At 42.7% G+C, this 16449-nt stretch overlaps 1 protein-coding gene across 1 annotated transcript; it reads right to left on the minus strand.

Annotated features, from left to right (window-relative positions):
- Nucleotides 1-13621: 13621 nt before the first annotated feature.
- Nucleotides 13622-15536, minus strand: LOC143575977 (non-specific lipid transfer protein GPI-anchored 1-like). Its single transcript, XM_077060204.1, has 2 exons — nt 15215-15536; nt 13622-13945 (listed from the first exon to the last, which is right to left on the minus strand). The coding sequence occupies exons 1-2, from the start codon at nt 15519-15521 to the stop codon at nt 13749-13751; spliced, it is 504 nt and encodes a 167-aa protein (XP_076916319.1). The 5' UTR covers nt 15522-15536; the 3' UTR covers nt 13622-13748.
- Nucleotides 15537-16449: the final 913 nt, after the last annotated feature.

The raw sequence follows: 16449 nt of genomic DNA on the forward strand, positions 1-16449 counted from the left end.
ATAATAACAATCCAATCGCATCATCATCAAATATGATATATATATATATATAATGAGAGTACAGTAGTAGAGTATATATCAGAAGATTAATCAAAATCGGAAGCAGACCTCAGACATGACGTCGGCAGATGGATGGATACAATAAACTGAGCTCTTAACTGGAAGTGGAAGTGGAAGATGATAGCTCACTCACGCTGCCGCCCACCCACTCGTTTGTGGCCCAAGACAAGGCCCAATTCTCTTTAAACCCACCCCTCATATTCCGTTCGTTCATTTATGTTCATCAACGTTCGTTTACATATTAGTAGCAAATAATTAAACATTATTTAAAAGAGTTATCTACTTAATAGTTTTATTTATAGTTGTTCATTTAAGTGTCTTCATATATGTCCGTTCATGTTTGTTTGTGTTCATTTATGTTTTTTTTTATCTTTATTCAATTATGTTGTTTATGTTAGTGAATTGTTTGTTAAGATTTTAAAAAAACGAAGACAAAATATGTGTTTGATTAAGTATTCAATTAAAGTTAAACGAAAGAACACAAGCATGCTCTTGTTCGTGTTTGTTCGGTTCGTTTACAGGCCTAACGAAAACAACGACGACTTACACTTCTATATATCCCAATACGTTTTTATTTATTTTTAATCCACTATTAATTTAACACTTTAATTTCTCCAAGAATGTTTTCAATCCTAACGAACTTGTTTTAAAATGTTCAAAGCTCTCCGAATACACCAACAAGCCACCATTATTATAACCGATTACACCATACTTCCTTTATGCTTCACATCCGGGACATGATTGTGAATATAAAAAATGTATTTTGAAGAGGTATGCACCCGCCTTAACATCGAGCGGGGCGGGTCAACCCACAAGATATAGACAAGAGGCTTGAAATCAGGATGTCATGAAGACACAAAGCCAAAACCTATGCGCGTGGCGCATATCACATATGCTCACGCATATCACATATGCTCACGCATATCACATATGCTCACGCATCACATATGCTCACGCATATCACATCTGCGCGTGGCGCATATCACATATGCTCACGCATATTACATATGCTTACGCATATCACATGCTCACGCATATCACATCTGCGCATGAAACATCTGCGCGTGAGAATAAAGAGAAGACCTTGCGCATCCCCGGGATAGGCGCATAAAGGACAACACAACAAATGAGACAATAGTCTAATCCAAATCAGGATAAGGACAACCATGATTGTACTCATCAGACAACCTTCCAGAAGGTATCTTTTAAGGAATAAAGAATGTGCTGATGTTGACAGCTGCCAATGAAGGGTGGACAACTCAGCAAAACCCATGTGCCACCACGTGATGGCACATGGGTCAGGTAAAATACCTTGGTCAGAAAATAATCAATGAAAAAGCACCAGGTGTCCTAAGTACACGTGGCGCGAAACAATAAAAGGAGGCCAAAAAGGCCCTAATTGGGTCTGAGCCCAATAATTGGAAACCCTAATACTATAAATACCACACCACCTCCACAGTTGGGGTCAAGCAAAAAATATATTCTGAATCCTTTACTCATTTTCACATTCTTATCTTCTCCTGCAATATCTTATTCTCACACCGGAGGGTTACCCCAAAGAGGACCCCTCTGTCCCTTTCTGAGGGGTAAGCTCACGGTGCTGTTCGTTTTGTAGGTGGAAGAACTCGTATCTCGGAAAGCCATCGGTGATATAGCACACTCATACCCGAGGAACGTAGATCGAATACAAGTAAGTCGATACATGTTTCTTCATTGGCGCCATCACCTGTTACAACGGCAACAAAACCACTATTTCATCAGTTTTCTCTCTGAAAATCTTCACCATGGTTTCCGGTGTTCGAAACAATGATCAAGTTCTGGAGGATAATGAGCTTGAGGATGTTAATGAGGGACATCAGGTGCTGAGGGCGCCGCGTGACACTGCGCGCACCACCAGTAACCATCCCTTCAACACAACACCTCATAGCCAGACTGAAACTCCCCCAGACGATCTCACGTTCCAAAATCTGACTGGTACAAAACAAAAAGGACCAATGGGTCCGGAAGTTGAAACCAATGACCCTAAAGAATGGCTCATAAACGAACAACGGCGTTTAATGGACAAATACAATGAGCTGGTAAAACACAAAAAGTTAGCCGACTTAACACAAAGGCTCGCATTTGATAAACAAACCATTCAGGGAACAACAAAAAAGGCGCGCGGGCCGGAAGACGGTCATTCTGTTCACACCGAACACGCTGATATTAGTGATGAGGAAGAGGTGCACAACATGAGGAAGACGCGAGATACTCATGCAGGAGGTTCACAGCTTCGCGCACACATGAACATAGCACCTGGAGCCAAGGCTGATATGGATCTATACACACCATACAACCCACAAGCGAAAGAGCAAGTGGACGTAACCACACCATATAGGCCAGCCATCTTGGTAAAACATTCAAAATTCACTGAGCGCATTGCGAAGGCTCCCATTCAACACAAAACCAAGCTGCCAAGTGGTTTAGGCAAGTACGATGGTACAACAGATCCAGATGATTTCTTACAAGGTTTTTACAACACTGGAAACCTAGAAAGCTGGACGATGCCAACATTGTGTCACATGTTTGCTCGCTGCCTCACGGGCGCAGCGCGTGTCTGGTTCGAAAGCTTGCCGACAGGACAAATCGATGGGTTCGAAGAGCTATTGGAAAAGTTCCATGCTCACTTTGTACAGCAGCGCAGACACACGCGCGACCCCGATGACATCATGCACTGCGTGCGCAGGAATGATGAAACTATTGAAGACTACATAACTCGTTTCAATCAGGAATCTCTTGCAATTGGAGGCATCACTGAACAACTCTTGCGCGTTTCCTTTATACAAGGTGCGCGCAGTGATCAACTCCGCAGAGCTCTCGTGAGCAGAGAAGGCATGCCAACCACTTGGGCTAAGCTTATGGAAGCATCGCGAGTCTTCGTGCGAAATGAAAAACAAATTGCCCAAAACAGAGCAACAAACAGAAGCACCACGCAACAATGAAAGGAGGGGCAAACAAAACTCCGTATGGTCCAGGTTGCAACAAACCAATTATTCTCCCGCAGAAAAGCAAGCGCAACAAAGTTCACCCCAGCCCCAAAAAGACATTCTTAATCGCGGAGAGGGTGACAAGAAGGAAGGCGGCAGAGAGCCTAATAGACCTCTACCAAGAATATGGACTCCCCTCACCAAAACGCCTTCGCAAGTGTTAAGCACAAAGAATGTCCAGTTTAAAAGCCCCAGGCCATTACTCCATAAGGGACCACCAAACAGTGGCAAATATTGTGAGTTTCACAAATCCACAGGGCACAACACCGATGCATGCCACCATTTGAAGGATGCGATCGAAAAAGATGTGAAATCAGGCAAGTTGGCTCACCTAGTAAAAAACCCAAGACCAGAGAACGAACAACCAGACGGAGCCTCAGCCAGTAAAAAATTCAAAAGAATCTGTGTAGCTGAAGGAGGAAGGCAAGGGCAAAGATCGAGGAAGAGAAGCGCGCAAATCCAAGGGGATTGGCGCGAGCAACAAGTAATCTTTCCAAGAATCAGAGGAGGCCAGTCTATCAGCAGTCCTCTAGTCATCACTGCACACATCGCTCATTATGAGGTGTCAAGAGTCCTGGTGGACACCGGTAGTGAGTCAGACATCATGTATGAGCAATGTTTCAGGAAGTTGGATCCAGAGGACCAAGCAAGGCTCGAAGTTGTGAGTGCACCAATCTCAGGCGTCTCAAACGAAATTATTCACCCCCTAGGTCAGATACAATTCGAACTAACTATGGGGGATGAGAAGCACAAGCGAGCTGAAATTGTCAACTTTCTGGTCTTGCCCACCACTTCATGCCATAGTATGATCTTGGGTAGAGGAACAATTGCCCAATTCAACGCCATACCGTCACCAGCGCATGGCGCGTTGGGGTTCCCAACACCAACAGGAGTAACATTTGTGTATCGAGATCATTTATGCGTAGTAACAAGTATACCTCGAGAAGGGAGAATGAAGCTTCCAGTGGCAAACAACGCGCCAGAGGAATGGATTCTCAACCCAAAATTCCAAGAACAAACAATCACAATCGGACCTACGATATCAGATGACACAAGGGTGAGAATGAAAAGATTGCTCACAACGTATACGTCAGTCTTCGCGTGGCAACATTCTGATATGACTGGGGTTCCGCGAGACCTGGTGCAGCACTCTCTCAACACATTCAAGTCTGTAGAGCCAATTGCTCAAAAGAAAAGAGTCATGGGAGACGAGAAGGCAAAGGCCATGAATGAGCAAGTAGAAGATCTACTGCGCGCGAATATCATTCGCCCAATACGATACCAAACATGGGTAGCCAATCCTGTAATGGTAAAGAAGAGCAATGGGTCATGGAGAATGTGCATTGATTTCAAAGACCTCAACAAAGCGTGTCCAAAAGATTGTTACCCCCTCCCAAACATTGACGCGAAGGTGGACTCTGTGGCGCCATTTAAGCTCAAATGTTTCCTGGATGCCTATAAGGGCTATCACCAAATTCAAATGGCACCGCAGGATGAAGACAAGACTGCTTTCAGAACTGACAAGGGTGTTTTCTGTTACACAAAAATGCCCTTTGGTTTGAAGAATGCAGGAGCCACTTACCAAAGACTCATGGATGCAATTTTCAACGAGCAGATTGGAAAAAACTTAGAAGTCTACGTGGATGATTTGGTGATTAAAAGCAGGGAGGAAAAACAAATGCTCAAAGACATCGAAGAAACCCTTCGGCGCCTAAAGGAAGTAAACATGAAGCTCAACCCGAGCAAATGCACATTCGGCGTGGAAGAAGGGAAATTTCTCGGCGTAATGGTCACCAAGGATGGTTTCAAGGTGAACCCAGAGAAGGTGGAGGCTATCCTCAGCATGCCCTCACCATCCACCATGAAGGAAGTTCAAAAGTTGAATGGTAGATTGGTATCAATTAACAGGCTCCTAGCAAACCATGCAAGCAAATCTACCCCATTCATTAACACATTGAGAAATTGCTTAAAGAAAAGCCAATTCAAGTGGACGCCTGAGGCCGAGCAAGCTTTCAGTGAGATAAAAGAAAGTCTGATAAATCTGCCTGCGCTCACAGCTCCACTACCTGGTGAAACTTTAACGTTATACCTGTCAGCAGGAGAACGCGCCATTGGCGCAGTATTGTTGGTGGATCGCAAGGGAATCCAAACACCAATTTATTATGTAAGTCGGGTGCTGACAGATCCTGAGACGCGCTACACCATCATAGAAAAGTTAGTTTTATCACTAACGCATGCGTCGCGCAAGCTTCACAGATATTTCAATGGTCATCCTATTGAAGTCCTGACTGGTTACAACATCCAGCAAGTCTTGCGGCGTCCCGCGCTCTCAGGAAGGCTGACAAAATGGGCGCTGGAATTAGGGGAGCACACGATCACCTATAAGTCTCGTCCAGCAATCAAGGGACAAGTCTTAGCTGATTTCATCGCAGAAATCCCTGAAGGAAAAGTCGAATAGGCTCAGCGCGAAGTAGACCCTCCGCAAGCCAATAATGAAGAAAACGTTTGGAGATTATTCACTGATGGAGCTTCAAGCAACGAAGAGTCCGGCGCAGGCCTCAAACTGGTGGATCTAGAAAATCATGAGTATACCTACGCAATCAGGTTGGATTTCAAGAGCACCAACAATGAAGCTGAGTATGAAGCCCTGCTGGCTGGTTTGCGCATCGCGCACAAGTTCGGAGTTAAAAAGCTAGAGGCTCATGTAGATTCATACCTGGTAGCAGCACAAGTAAATGGCCTTTATGATGCCAAGGAGAACACCATGCCTCTGTATCTAGAGCAGGCGAAGAAACTCACCGAACAATTTGACTTTTTCAGAATCATACACATTCCGCGCAGTGAAAATAAGTCCGCCGACGCGCTAAGCAAAATGGCATCAACCAGCTTCGATCATTTTGGCAAAGATGTCAGGGTGGAAGTAATGAGCAACCCGTCAGTGGGAGCGAAGTCTGTTCTTGTAATTCATACAACACCTTCATCATGGATAATTCCAATAATGGAATTCTTGAAGGAGGGAAAGGTACCAGACGATCGCGCACAGGCGAGGAAGATAAGACACAAGTCGCAGAACTACGAACTGCTCGATGGTACGTTATATCGACGCTCTTATCTTGGACCACTCATGAAATGCCTAGACGCTGAGGAGGCAAGCTATGTGATCAGAGAGATACACGAAGGAATCTGTGGAATACATGCTGGCCCGCGCATGGTGGTCGCCAAGGCAATGAACGCAGGTTACTATTGGCCAGGCATGTACTTGGACGCGTTAAAAGAGATCCAAAAATGCAAAGCGTGTCAGAGCTATGCGCCAAATACCATGCGACCAAAGAACAACTTGATTCCGGTGACCTCTGCATGGCCTTTCCACAAGTGGGCAATCGATATTGTGGGTCCCTTGCCGCAAGCGCCAGGGCGAGTAAAGTTTTTGGTAGTGGCAGTAGACTATTTCACAAAATGGGTTGAAGCCAAGCCACTAGCAAAAATCACAGCCGAGGCAATGAAGCAATTTATTTGGAGCCACATCGTATGCCGTTTTGGCCTGCCCATGGAAATCGTGAGCGACAATGGCAAACAATTCACTGACAGGAAGATATCCAGTTGGCTCAAGGAATTGCGCATCAACCAGGTCTTCACTTCAGTATACCACCCTCAAGGGAATGGCCAAGTGGAACGCGCGAACCAGAGCTTGCTGAATGGGCTGAAGAAAAGGTTGGAGGGAGAATCCCATGCATGGGTCGAGGAGTTACCTAATGTCCTGTGGGCGCACAGGACATTAAGCAAAACCAGCAATGGCGAGTCCCCGTTCAGCCTAACCTATGGAACGGAGGCTATGATTCCAGCAGAAATTGGATGCCCATCCTATAGAGTGCTTATGATGAGTAAGACGGATAATGAGCAAGAAAGGAGGTTGGATCTCAATTTACTTGAAGGGCGCAGAGAGGCGGCTATCATCAGTGAAGCCAAATACAAGAAAAAACTAGAAAAATATTACAATCAGCGCGTGAAAGAATGCCACTGCAAGAAGAATGATTTTGTCCTTCGAAACAATGAAGCTAGTCGCGCAATACCCCCGGGAAAGATGTCTCCCAACTGCGAGGGACCTTATCAAGTCTCGGAAGAATTGGGAAAAGGCGCATACGCTTTAAAAGATTTAAATGGAAAGAAGATCCCGCGCACATGGAACGCAGCACAACTTAGAAAATGTTTCATGTAAAAGTTGTCAAGTTTGTAATCAAGGCTTTTTAAGCCATTATGAATAATGATACGTGCTATTTTCTCTTAATATGCGTTTTATTACCTTTTGCATACATGTTTCACACTTCCCTTTATTAATTTTGAGCAATATGACAACATTGTATTGACATCAAACTAAAAATAAAACGAAGTAAAACATACATGCGCGAGCTTCAAGCTCAAACGCGTTAACGAGTTTTAACTCTAAAATGTCAGGGCCTTAGCCCAATAATATGAGCCTTAGCTCAGGGCCTTAGCCCAATAATATGAGCCTTAGCTCAAATTACTCATAGCATCCATCCTACGTATTGCGCAGCTGGACCATAAAAATACCTAAGCACAACTAAGGCAAAGCACATGCCAAAGCATAGTTGTTAAGGTCTCAGGTCGGGGCCGCGCATGGGATTATAATGGATATAAGCAGAGTAACACATACTGACACGTAAAGGCTAAAAAACTCATTCATAATTCCCTATAATAAATGCACGACAACGTCGCGCAAAAGAGGAACAATGAAATGCTAAGGCACGTGTCAGCATATTCAGAATATTACAAAATAACTTGAAATATGACAACTGTTAAGGATTAAATAAAATAATTTCCTTACAGCCTTGTCCAAGTTTCAATGTGTAAGCATACCTTATCTTCAACGAGCACAAACATGCAATATAAAGAGACGAATTGGGAATGCGTAAGATGCGAATAAGGGAAAAACAAAATTTCATTCCACAAACATAGAAGTTTACAAATTTACAAATGATGAGGTAAAAACTACAAATACAAAAAAAAAAACAAGAAGGGCTTTCAAGTCTCTATATCAATATCAGCCTCTTCATCGTCCTCATCATTACTTCCTCCCTCAGCATCTGGCGCAGCCCGCTCCTCGTCATCTCCAAACTTACCATAATCAAGCTGTTCGTCTTGAATATAGTCGTCTTCTATTATGATAGCGTCAGGAGTAGGTCCTTTGGCCACGCCAGAGCCGCTGGCAGAGGTAGCGTTGCCCGAGCCATCATCATTGCCACCAGTCCCTTCACATTCATCAAGTAATTTCTTTAAAGCGCCAAGATCGGGCTGGTCAGCAAGCGCGGCTATATGCAAGTCACAAGGAACAGTATGAGTACAAAAGATTATGAAAATAAGTCAAGTAAACTCATTAAGGTTAAAATACCTGCTCAAGGATGGGAATTGGAGTATTCAGGTACTTCTCCCCCACCTCAGCCATGTCAGCGCAGACAACGTCGAGCTGATAAGGGTAGTCGGATGGATTCTTCTTTAGCATGCCATATTCATAACCATCCTTAAACCCTTCAGCTCGACCCACCAAGCGCTACGCCGCATTACAATCCATCACAAAGGTCTGAAACTCGTCTGAGTATTTCATCGCATAAGCGCAACGAGTCACACCCTGTGAAATCAGCCATTGACGGTCCTGCGCGAGGGAAGAAACAGACTTCTCAAGAGCAGGGATCTGAGAGTTTAACAACTCAACAGTTTCCTTGGCTTGTTTTAGCTCTTCTTTGTCAGACGCCGCTGCCGCCAAGGCTTCATTCTTTTCCGCTCGCGCAGCATCGAGCTCTTTCTTCAGGCGCGCAACCTCACTCTCCAATAAAGATTTGTCAGTATTAACCTGCGCAATAGTTTGGTCACGCGCCTCTGCTTCCAACTCCAGGTCACGCGCTCGACGCGCGTACTTGGCCGTGTCTGCCTCTGCCGCTTGCAGCTTCTCCCGCGCAGCTTGCAGCTCAAGCCCGCGCTTCACAAAAGCAGCGTTGGCACTTGCCCGGTTCTCGCTAAGTTCTGCTTGGAGTTTCTCAGCCCTCTCTCGGGCATCAGAAAGATTTCAAGCAGAAATCTTAGCCTTTTGCTTGGCCTCCGCAAGGGCATCACGTACCTTTATATAATCATTGCGAAGCTCTTGGGAGGCAGCAAAGAACGCAGACCCAGCAAAAAGGTGGTCATTAAGCAAGTCCACGCGAGCGCGGTCCTCTTGAAACCTCCTTTCAGCTGGAGGAACAGAGTGAGCCCAAAAGTCTTCACATACGCCCATGGATTGGAATGAGCTCTCTTCAGTGATATTCCAGCTTGGGCGGTATATGTGATCGGCTCCCTACAAACACAAAGCAACGCAAAGAAAGGTTTTAGTTATCTAAACACTAATTTGGAAGTCTGCACAGCGGAGCAAAATAAACTTATACCTGCGGAGAACCGGCAGAAAGGTTAGCGCCAGCTGGCGAGCTCCTGCCCGCCCCATGAGAAAAAGGCTGCGCCACGAAATCTCGTGGCGCTATAGGGCTTACGCGGCCACCATCAGAATCTTCAAAATTAACCTCCTCGTCATCCTCTATAACAGGTCTCTTCTCCTGCGACTTGGAAAAATCAAAAATAGTCTCACGAGGAGGGCTGCGCGCAGGAGGAGGTGAGGGAGGTCTTGACGCTGTTAGATCAGCGCGTAAAATAGTCTCCTGCTCCTTAGTGATCCCAATGAGAGGAGATTCAGTACTTGTTGGAGCAGGAGCAGAACTAACGGCGCCAGCACTAGCAGTGCCACCAGCAGCTTGTGTGCCAGCTATAATTCCTATTAAAAAACCAACAAGGAGAAATGATTCATGACTTGAACTAAAGGAAAAAATCAGACAATCAAAGCGCAATAAATACCTTGGCGCACCGCAGTCCGCGAATTAAACATCGCCATGATGTCCATTTTCTCCCTTTTCGAGGGTAAAACAGGGGACTTCAAAACAACCTTCGGCGTAGCCTCGGCACCTTGCTGCGCCTGAGGTTGAGCCACCAACGTTGCCGGCTCTACAAACATTTGAGTGAACAAAGCTTCATTAATGACTATCAAAATCACGCTCATAAAACCACAAAAAATAAACAAAGTATACCCGTTGGAGAAGACGAAACAGCAGGCACAGCACCGTTTCCCTTGTCCGCCGCGCGCAGAGACGAGGTGGCGGCACCATACCTCGTGTGGACGGGAGGACTGCCCACACCTTGAGGCAAAGAAGACGAGGAAAACTTGGAAGTAAAACTCTTGGTTTTCTCAAGTCCCTTCGCCTGAGTAGGAGGAAGATTCTGGGCAACAGAGGCATCATCTTTTTTCTGTTTTTTACTGGCCCCTGCGCCAGTTTTGCCTTTAGCCTTGCGCTTGAGTTTTTGCGCTTCAGCTTCTTCCTCCTCCACTTCCTCTTCCACAAGCTCCAACTCATAATTAGCGAGCGCATCTACAATACGCGCAACAGAAATGTTAAAACCAAATTTGGTACTCTAAGGGCCTAAGCACAAATACAAAGGCTTACCAGGCGCATCGCTGTAAAAACAAAATTCTAAATCGACAGGGATGAACATATCATCGAAGCGATCAGGGAAAGCAACTTCCCCAGCGCTCAGCGCGACAGAGCCACATTCCGTATGCTCGTCATAGGCGGCGTGGATGTATTCCTTGCTTTCTGCATAAAACAAGACAAGTGATATCAGCAAAACGAATTATACTCGCGCAAAATTAATGCAATGAACAAACAACCCACCTGAGCCATCAACATGGATGACAGGCTCAGTCCCGCTGTCAATCCACCTCTTGCTCATGCCAACCCCCACCAACGCTTCCTCGCAAATTTTCCTGGCGGGGGATGGTTCAGCAGATAACTTCTTAACCTACGCGCCAGATGGATTCTTAAGAACGTTATCATCCGCGGGCGTGGAAGTAATCGCGCGCATAGTCATGCGGATGGGAATCACACCAGCCTTGATATAAAAGAATTTTTCAGCCCAGTCATGAAGGCTTTTGAAGGAAACAGTGCAGCACTTAACCTTCTGACTGCGCGTTGTGAATGAGAACCAAGAATCTTGGATTTTCGGCTTATAAAAATATTGAAAGCGCCGAGGGGTGGGCTCCTCGCGCTGAGCTTTGCACATGAACTCAAAATGAGTCATGCGCACTAGTCCACAGGGATGAACCTGAGATATATGAATCAAGTAAAACTGAAGGAGCGCACCTATAAACCTCGTCATTGGAAGACGAAGATTACAGTGGGTGAAAAAATGAGAGTATAAAGAGATATAGCCGGCGGGAGGATCCGCCGCCGTTTGCCCGGTCGCCGGGAGAAGACAGCCATACTCAGGGAGAAAACCCTGAGAGGCGACGAGATTATCAAAGTCAGATTGTTTCAACTTGCAGGGAATCTCATCCCATCTCTTCACCGCCTTGTTCTTCCCTCCCTCCTCCGACGAGGCCTCGGCAACCCGTTTACCCTTGCCGGTCTTCTTCAAAGTAGACATAACCACTGATTTTACACGGCCTTTACTATGGGAAATTGTGGTGTCTGGGTTATCAGACAAACAATTGCGAATCGAACAATATGGTTACTTTAAGCACGGAAATCTGGAAGCAAAGATAATGGCTCTTAATCGGAATGTAAATTGAAGAAGCAAAAGCTCTTAAAATGAAAATGGAGATGAAGAAAAAACCGTTCAAAAGGTTTGGTTTTATAGGCCCAGGGGAGAGAAAGAGAAACAAGTAATAATCAGATCTACGCTCACGCGCCCCCACGCGTAGGAGTAGGCCAACATAAGCGCGACACGTGTTCCTGACACTGTATGAGGAGACGTGAAAGGCAACTGTAGCACCTCGAGCACGCGAAAGGTCTGACACATAACGTCTCCATCTCTGATGCATGTCAGCATCAACCAACCACGTGCATTGACGATTCGTTTTAACCAAAGGGATAGAATTTTGCTCAACGCACATATGAGAAATGAAAAAGAAAAGACAAACCCTGTTAAAAGAGCAAACTATTAAGTCTAATATCTATCTTACCTCGCTCGCGCGAGACAAGACACACATTAGACTGGAGGGGCTTGAAGGGGTATGCACCCGCCTTAACATCGAGCGGGGCGGGTCAACCCACAAGATATAGACAAGAGGCTTGAAATCAGGATGTCATGAAGACACAAAGCCAAAACCTATGCGCGTGGCGCATATCACATATGCTCACGCATATCACATATGCTCACGCATCACATATGCTCACGCATATCACATATGCTCACGCATCACATATGCTCACGCATCACATATGCTCACGCATATCACATCTGCGCGTGGGGCATATCACATATGCTCACGCATATTACATATGCTTACGCATATCACATGCTCACGCATATCACATCTGCGCATGAAACATCTGCGCGTGAGAATAAAGAGAAGACCTTGCGCATCCCCGGGATAGGCGCATAAAGGACAACACAACAAATGAGACAATAGTCTAATCCAAATCAGGATAAGGACAACCATGATTGTACTCATCAGACAACCTTCCAGAATGTATCTTTTAAGGAATAAAGAATGTGCTGATGTTGACAGCTGCCAATGAAGGGTGGACAACTCAGCAAAACCCATGTGCCACCACGTGATGGCACATGGGTCAGGTAAAATACCTTGGTCAGAGAATAATCAATGAAAAAGCACCAGGTTTCCTAAGTACACGTGGCGCGAAGCAATAGGAGGAGGCCAAAAAGGCCCTAATTGGGTCTGAGCCCAATCATTGGAAACCCTAATACTATAAATACCACACCACCTCCACAGTTGGGGTCAAGCAAGAAATATATTCTGAATCCTTTACTCATTTTCACATTCTTATCTTCTCCTGCAATATCTTATTCTCACACCGGAGGGTTACCCCAAAGAGGACCCCTCTGTCCCTTTCTGAGGGGTAAGCTCACGGTGCTGTTCGTTTTGTAGGTGGAAGAACTCGTATCTCGGAAAGCCATCGGTGATATAGCACACTCATACCTGAGGAACGTAGATCGAATACAAGTAAGTCGATACACGTTTCTTCATCTTTCATCACGTACTAATGCTATTCCATACAACCAACGCAAAGGTAGCAAGAAGTAGCCCACCATTCTTGTGGTTTGATGGTTTCTAAGTTTGTCTTAAAATCAAATGGTCGCAGGTTCGATGTTGGTAGTGGGAGAGGAAAAATATATAAATAGAAAGGCAATTGGTTTATGATTTTCTTGTAAGTAATTGAAGTATGTCAAAAACTAAAAGAAATTTGAAGAAATAAAATACAAAATTAAAATATTTCAAATGATTGAAATGTAAATTGTGATTTATCACTAGACAAAGTAGTATTTTTGGTTTGTTACTGTTTTTTAAAAATTAAAATGTGGTGGCATTGGTAATAGTGGTTGATAAACTATATTCATATGATAGTAAACGGAAATATAAAAATAAATCATATCCAAACTTCAATCATAGGTAAAAACTAGTTAAAAGTGCTTGTGGAAGTAGCATACACACTTTATATATCAAACCAAAAACGCAACTACAAATAAACTATCTCGGTGCATCAAAAGTCGTAAAAAGGTTATTGGTAAGCATAAACTAAAAATATCACTCAAGACCATAACTGAAATTTAGACACTTAAACCACTTATCAAGAAAACAAGGTAACAAAATACAGAAACGAGAATGGATGTCGTCGCTTCATGTTTGAACCCGTTTGAGGGAGTTGTAGAGGTAGGCGTCGTTCCTCCTGTTGTTGGAGAAACTGTGCTTGTAACATTATTGAAAATTGCGGCATCCGGTGAGTTTGCTGGCAGCTTCAAGAGCTCTACAATATATATAACAAAACATAAGTCAACATCATCTTAACAATACAACATATATACATATTGATACTTTACATCAATAATTCTTTGTGATATACAAAGATAAGGATTTATGTTGTCAACTGTCATGTGTGTACATGCACGTTGCTTGTTACAGGCAATAAATGAAGATGCAGCAAATAATAAAAGTCTAAAAGACAGCCACGAGTACTTCCCATTTGACACCATGCATGCTAGTCAATTAATATTAAATAGCCACAACTGTTACCAAACACCAACATGTTATCGTTAAATATATTGTTTGGGAAACCGTCAAAGAAGTCTATAAAAGAGAAAACCGACTTATTATTTTAAAATAATTTTGAAGAGGCGATATTTTTTTTGTATATGATGGATATTATGCTTACGGATGGATGTGACTAAACATGTTATGAGAAATTACAAAAATAATTTCATTATTGGTATAAAGCATAATCATTAAATAATTAATCTACAACCGGTAAGACATGACATGTATAAAAATATATGCAAACATAGATAATAAATATGATCGAAAAGTTAGGCTAAAAAATTGAACTATGTCCAGTATCATCATATAAGTTTAAATTAGAAACAAGTAGAGTCTACCCTGTTAAGCATTACCTAAAGTAAATAACAACCTAATTTAATTCTGAAGTTCAGTTTTGAGTTTTTTTTTTTTTTTTTTTTTTTTTTGTAAATGGAAAAAAGAAATAAATCCTAAAACTAGTCTAAAATTTAAGAAAAAAATGATCAAAATGTCAATCTGCTAGTAATAGTAAAAATAAATGTATGTTACCCATCTACACATGAAATAAAAGTTTAATTTTGCTTGTCATTCAAAGTAGAAGTACAAAAAATATGGATTTAACTAGCCTTTTTTTTTTCCAAAATGTTCAACTCAAATCTAGTAAGCTTGCTAATTAATAAATAATTATACTTATCACCCGACGAGATTTTCAACCAACAAAATTTTATCATGCGTAAAAAAACCTGGATAGCTAGATCCCATCCTAAAAATTCCAATTGTTTTAACATTTTTCTAAATCTAGGCGTCAAGATGGGATATTATCATGTGACATGACCTGGTTGGTTGAAAAATATAGTAACGTTAAAATTATTAAGTAGACGAGTAAATAAGATTTGGGGTTAACATGCATCATGGAAAAAGTGCTTCCTAATGCTTTATCAAAAGCTATTATATTATTATTGATGAATAAAATAATATTTAGATTTAGATTACTAGTACGTACTGGGGCAATCACTGATGCTAGCATTAGCGATCTTGCAGGCAGAAGGCAGCTGAAGAAGACGAGACTCTTGAATATTCATCTTCTGTAAAGCGGGATTGGTTCCGTTATGGATCTGCTGAATGAGGAAGCACAGACACGCCGGATTGCTCTCTTTCATGGCGGTGACGGAGTCACAACACTTCTGCTGTGGAGTGGACTCTTTGCCGGAAGCAAACGCCACACACGTCATCACCTGAGGTAGCTGCTGCGAACACTGCTCCGCCAACGACTGCTCCTCCGCCCAAACATAACTACAAAGCACCGCCATGCAAACTACCAGTAAACAATATGGTGTCATTTTGAAAAGTAGACAGTTTGTTTAGATGAAGAGTATAGTATAGTATGAGGAGATATATATATATATATATAGAGAGAGAGAGAGAGAGAGATTGAATTGAAGGTTGGGAAGAGGATGGATTAATGAGGAGGGAGGAGTAGTTGGGTTTGAAATTAATAATAATAATGTAACTTATTCTTATTATGGCAACGGCACCCAGCTGCAGGCGGTTGTCTCTATCTGTTTAATGACTAGTCACTCACTCAGTCGGTTATATACATATACATATATCATATCATATCCACGTACATACTCCCGAGGCGTTAGATATTTACTTACATACACATTATTATTGTCAAGTGTTAATAGATCAATCAAACCAAAAACAACCGAATTCAAGTCAAAATAGACACACAGAAATTGGTTTTATATTTTGCCCGTTTTAACTTCTTTTTCGGGCCGTTTTGAAAAATCATTGAAAAGTTTGGGTTGAATACGAGAAAAAATTTGGGCATTTAGTTAAAAATTTAATAAATTTATAGAGCTTAAACGACTATATGTTTAAATTGGTTTATTTGTTATGATTTGGGTTATACAAACATTTTTCTTTCTATAGAAATGTATTTAAATAAGTTGAGTAATTGACTTTAAACATTAAGAATAATACATCTTTCTCTTAAAAATATATACATATAGAATAACCAGACGGGTGTCCGCGCTATGCAGCGGGAAACACATATCTTTGTAATTATGTAACACGTTTATGGGTGTTCGTTGTTTGATTTGAAACAAAAAAACATTTAAATTGGACATTGGTTTGATTTCACCATTGATTTTTTTCATTAACTTTTGGCCGTTTATTTACAATTTTCAAAGGTTCGTTTCGGTTTTCGAAGACAAAAACCGGTTACCAACAGTT

The sequence above is a fragment of the Bidens hawaiensis genome, unplaced genomic scaffold, assembly GCF_021521415.1.
Source record: "Bidens hawaiensis isolate Kalapana, Puna unplaced genomic scaffold, B.hawaiensis_p1.1 tig00027824_1, whole genome shotgun sequence".
In the NCBI taxonomy this organism is placed as follows: Eukaryota; Viridiplantae; Streptophyta; class Magnoliopsida; order Asterales; family Asteraceae; genus Bidens; species Bidens hawaiensis.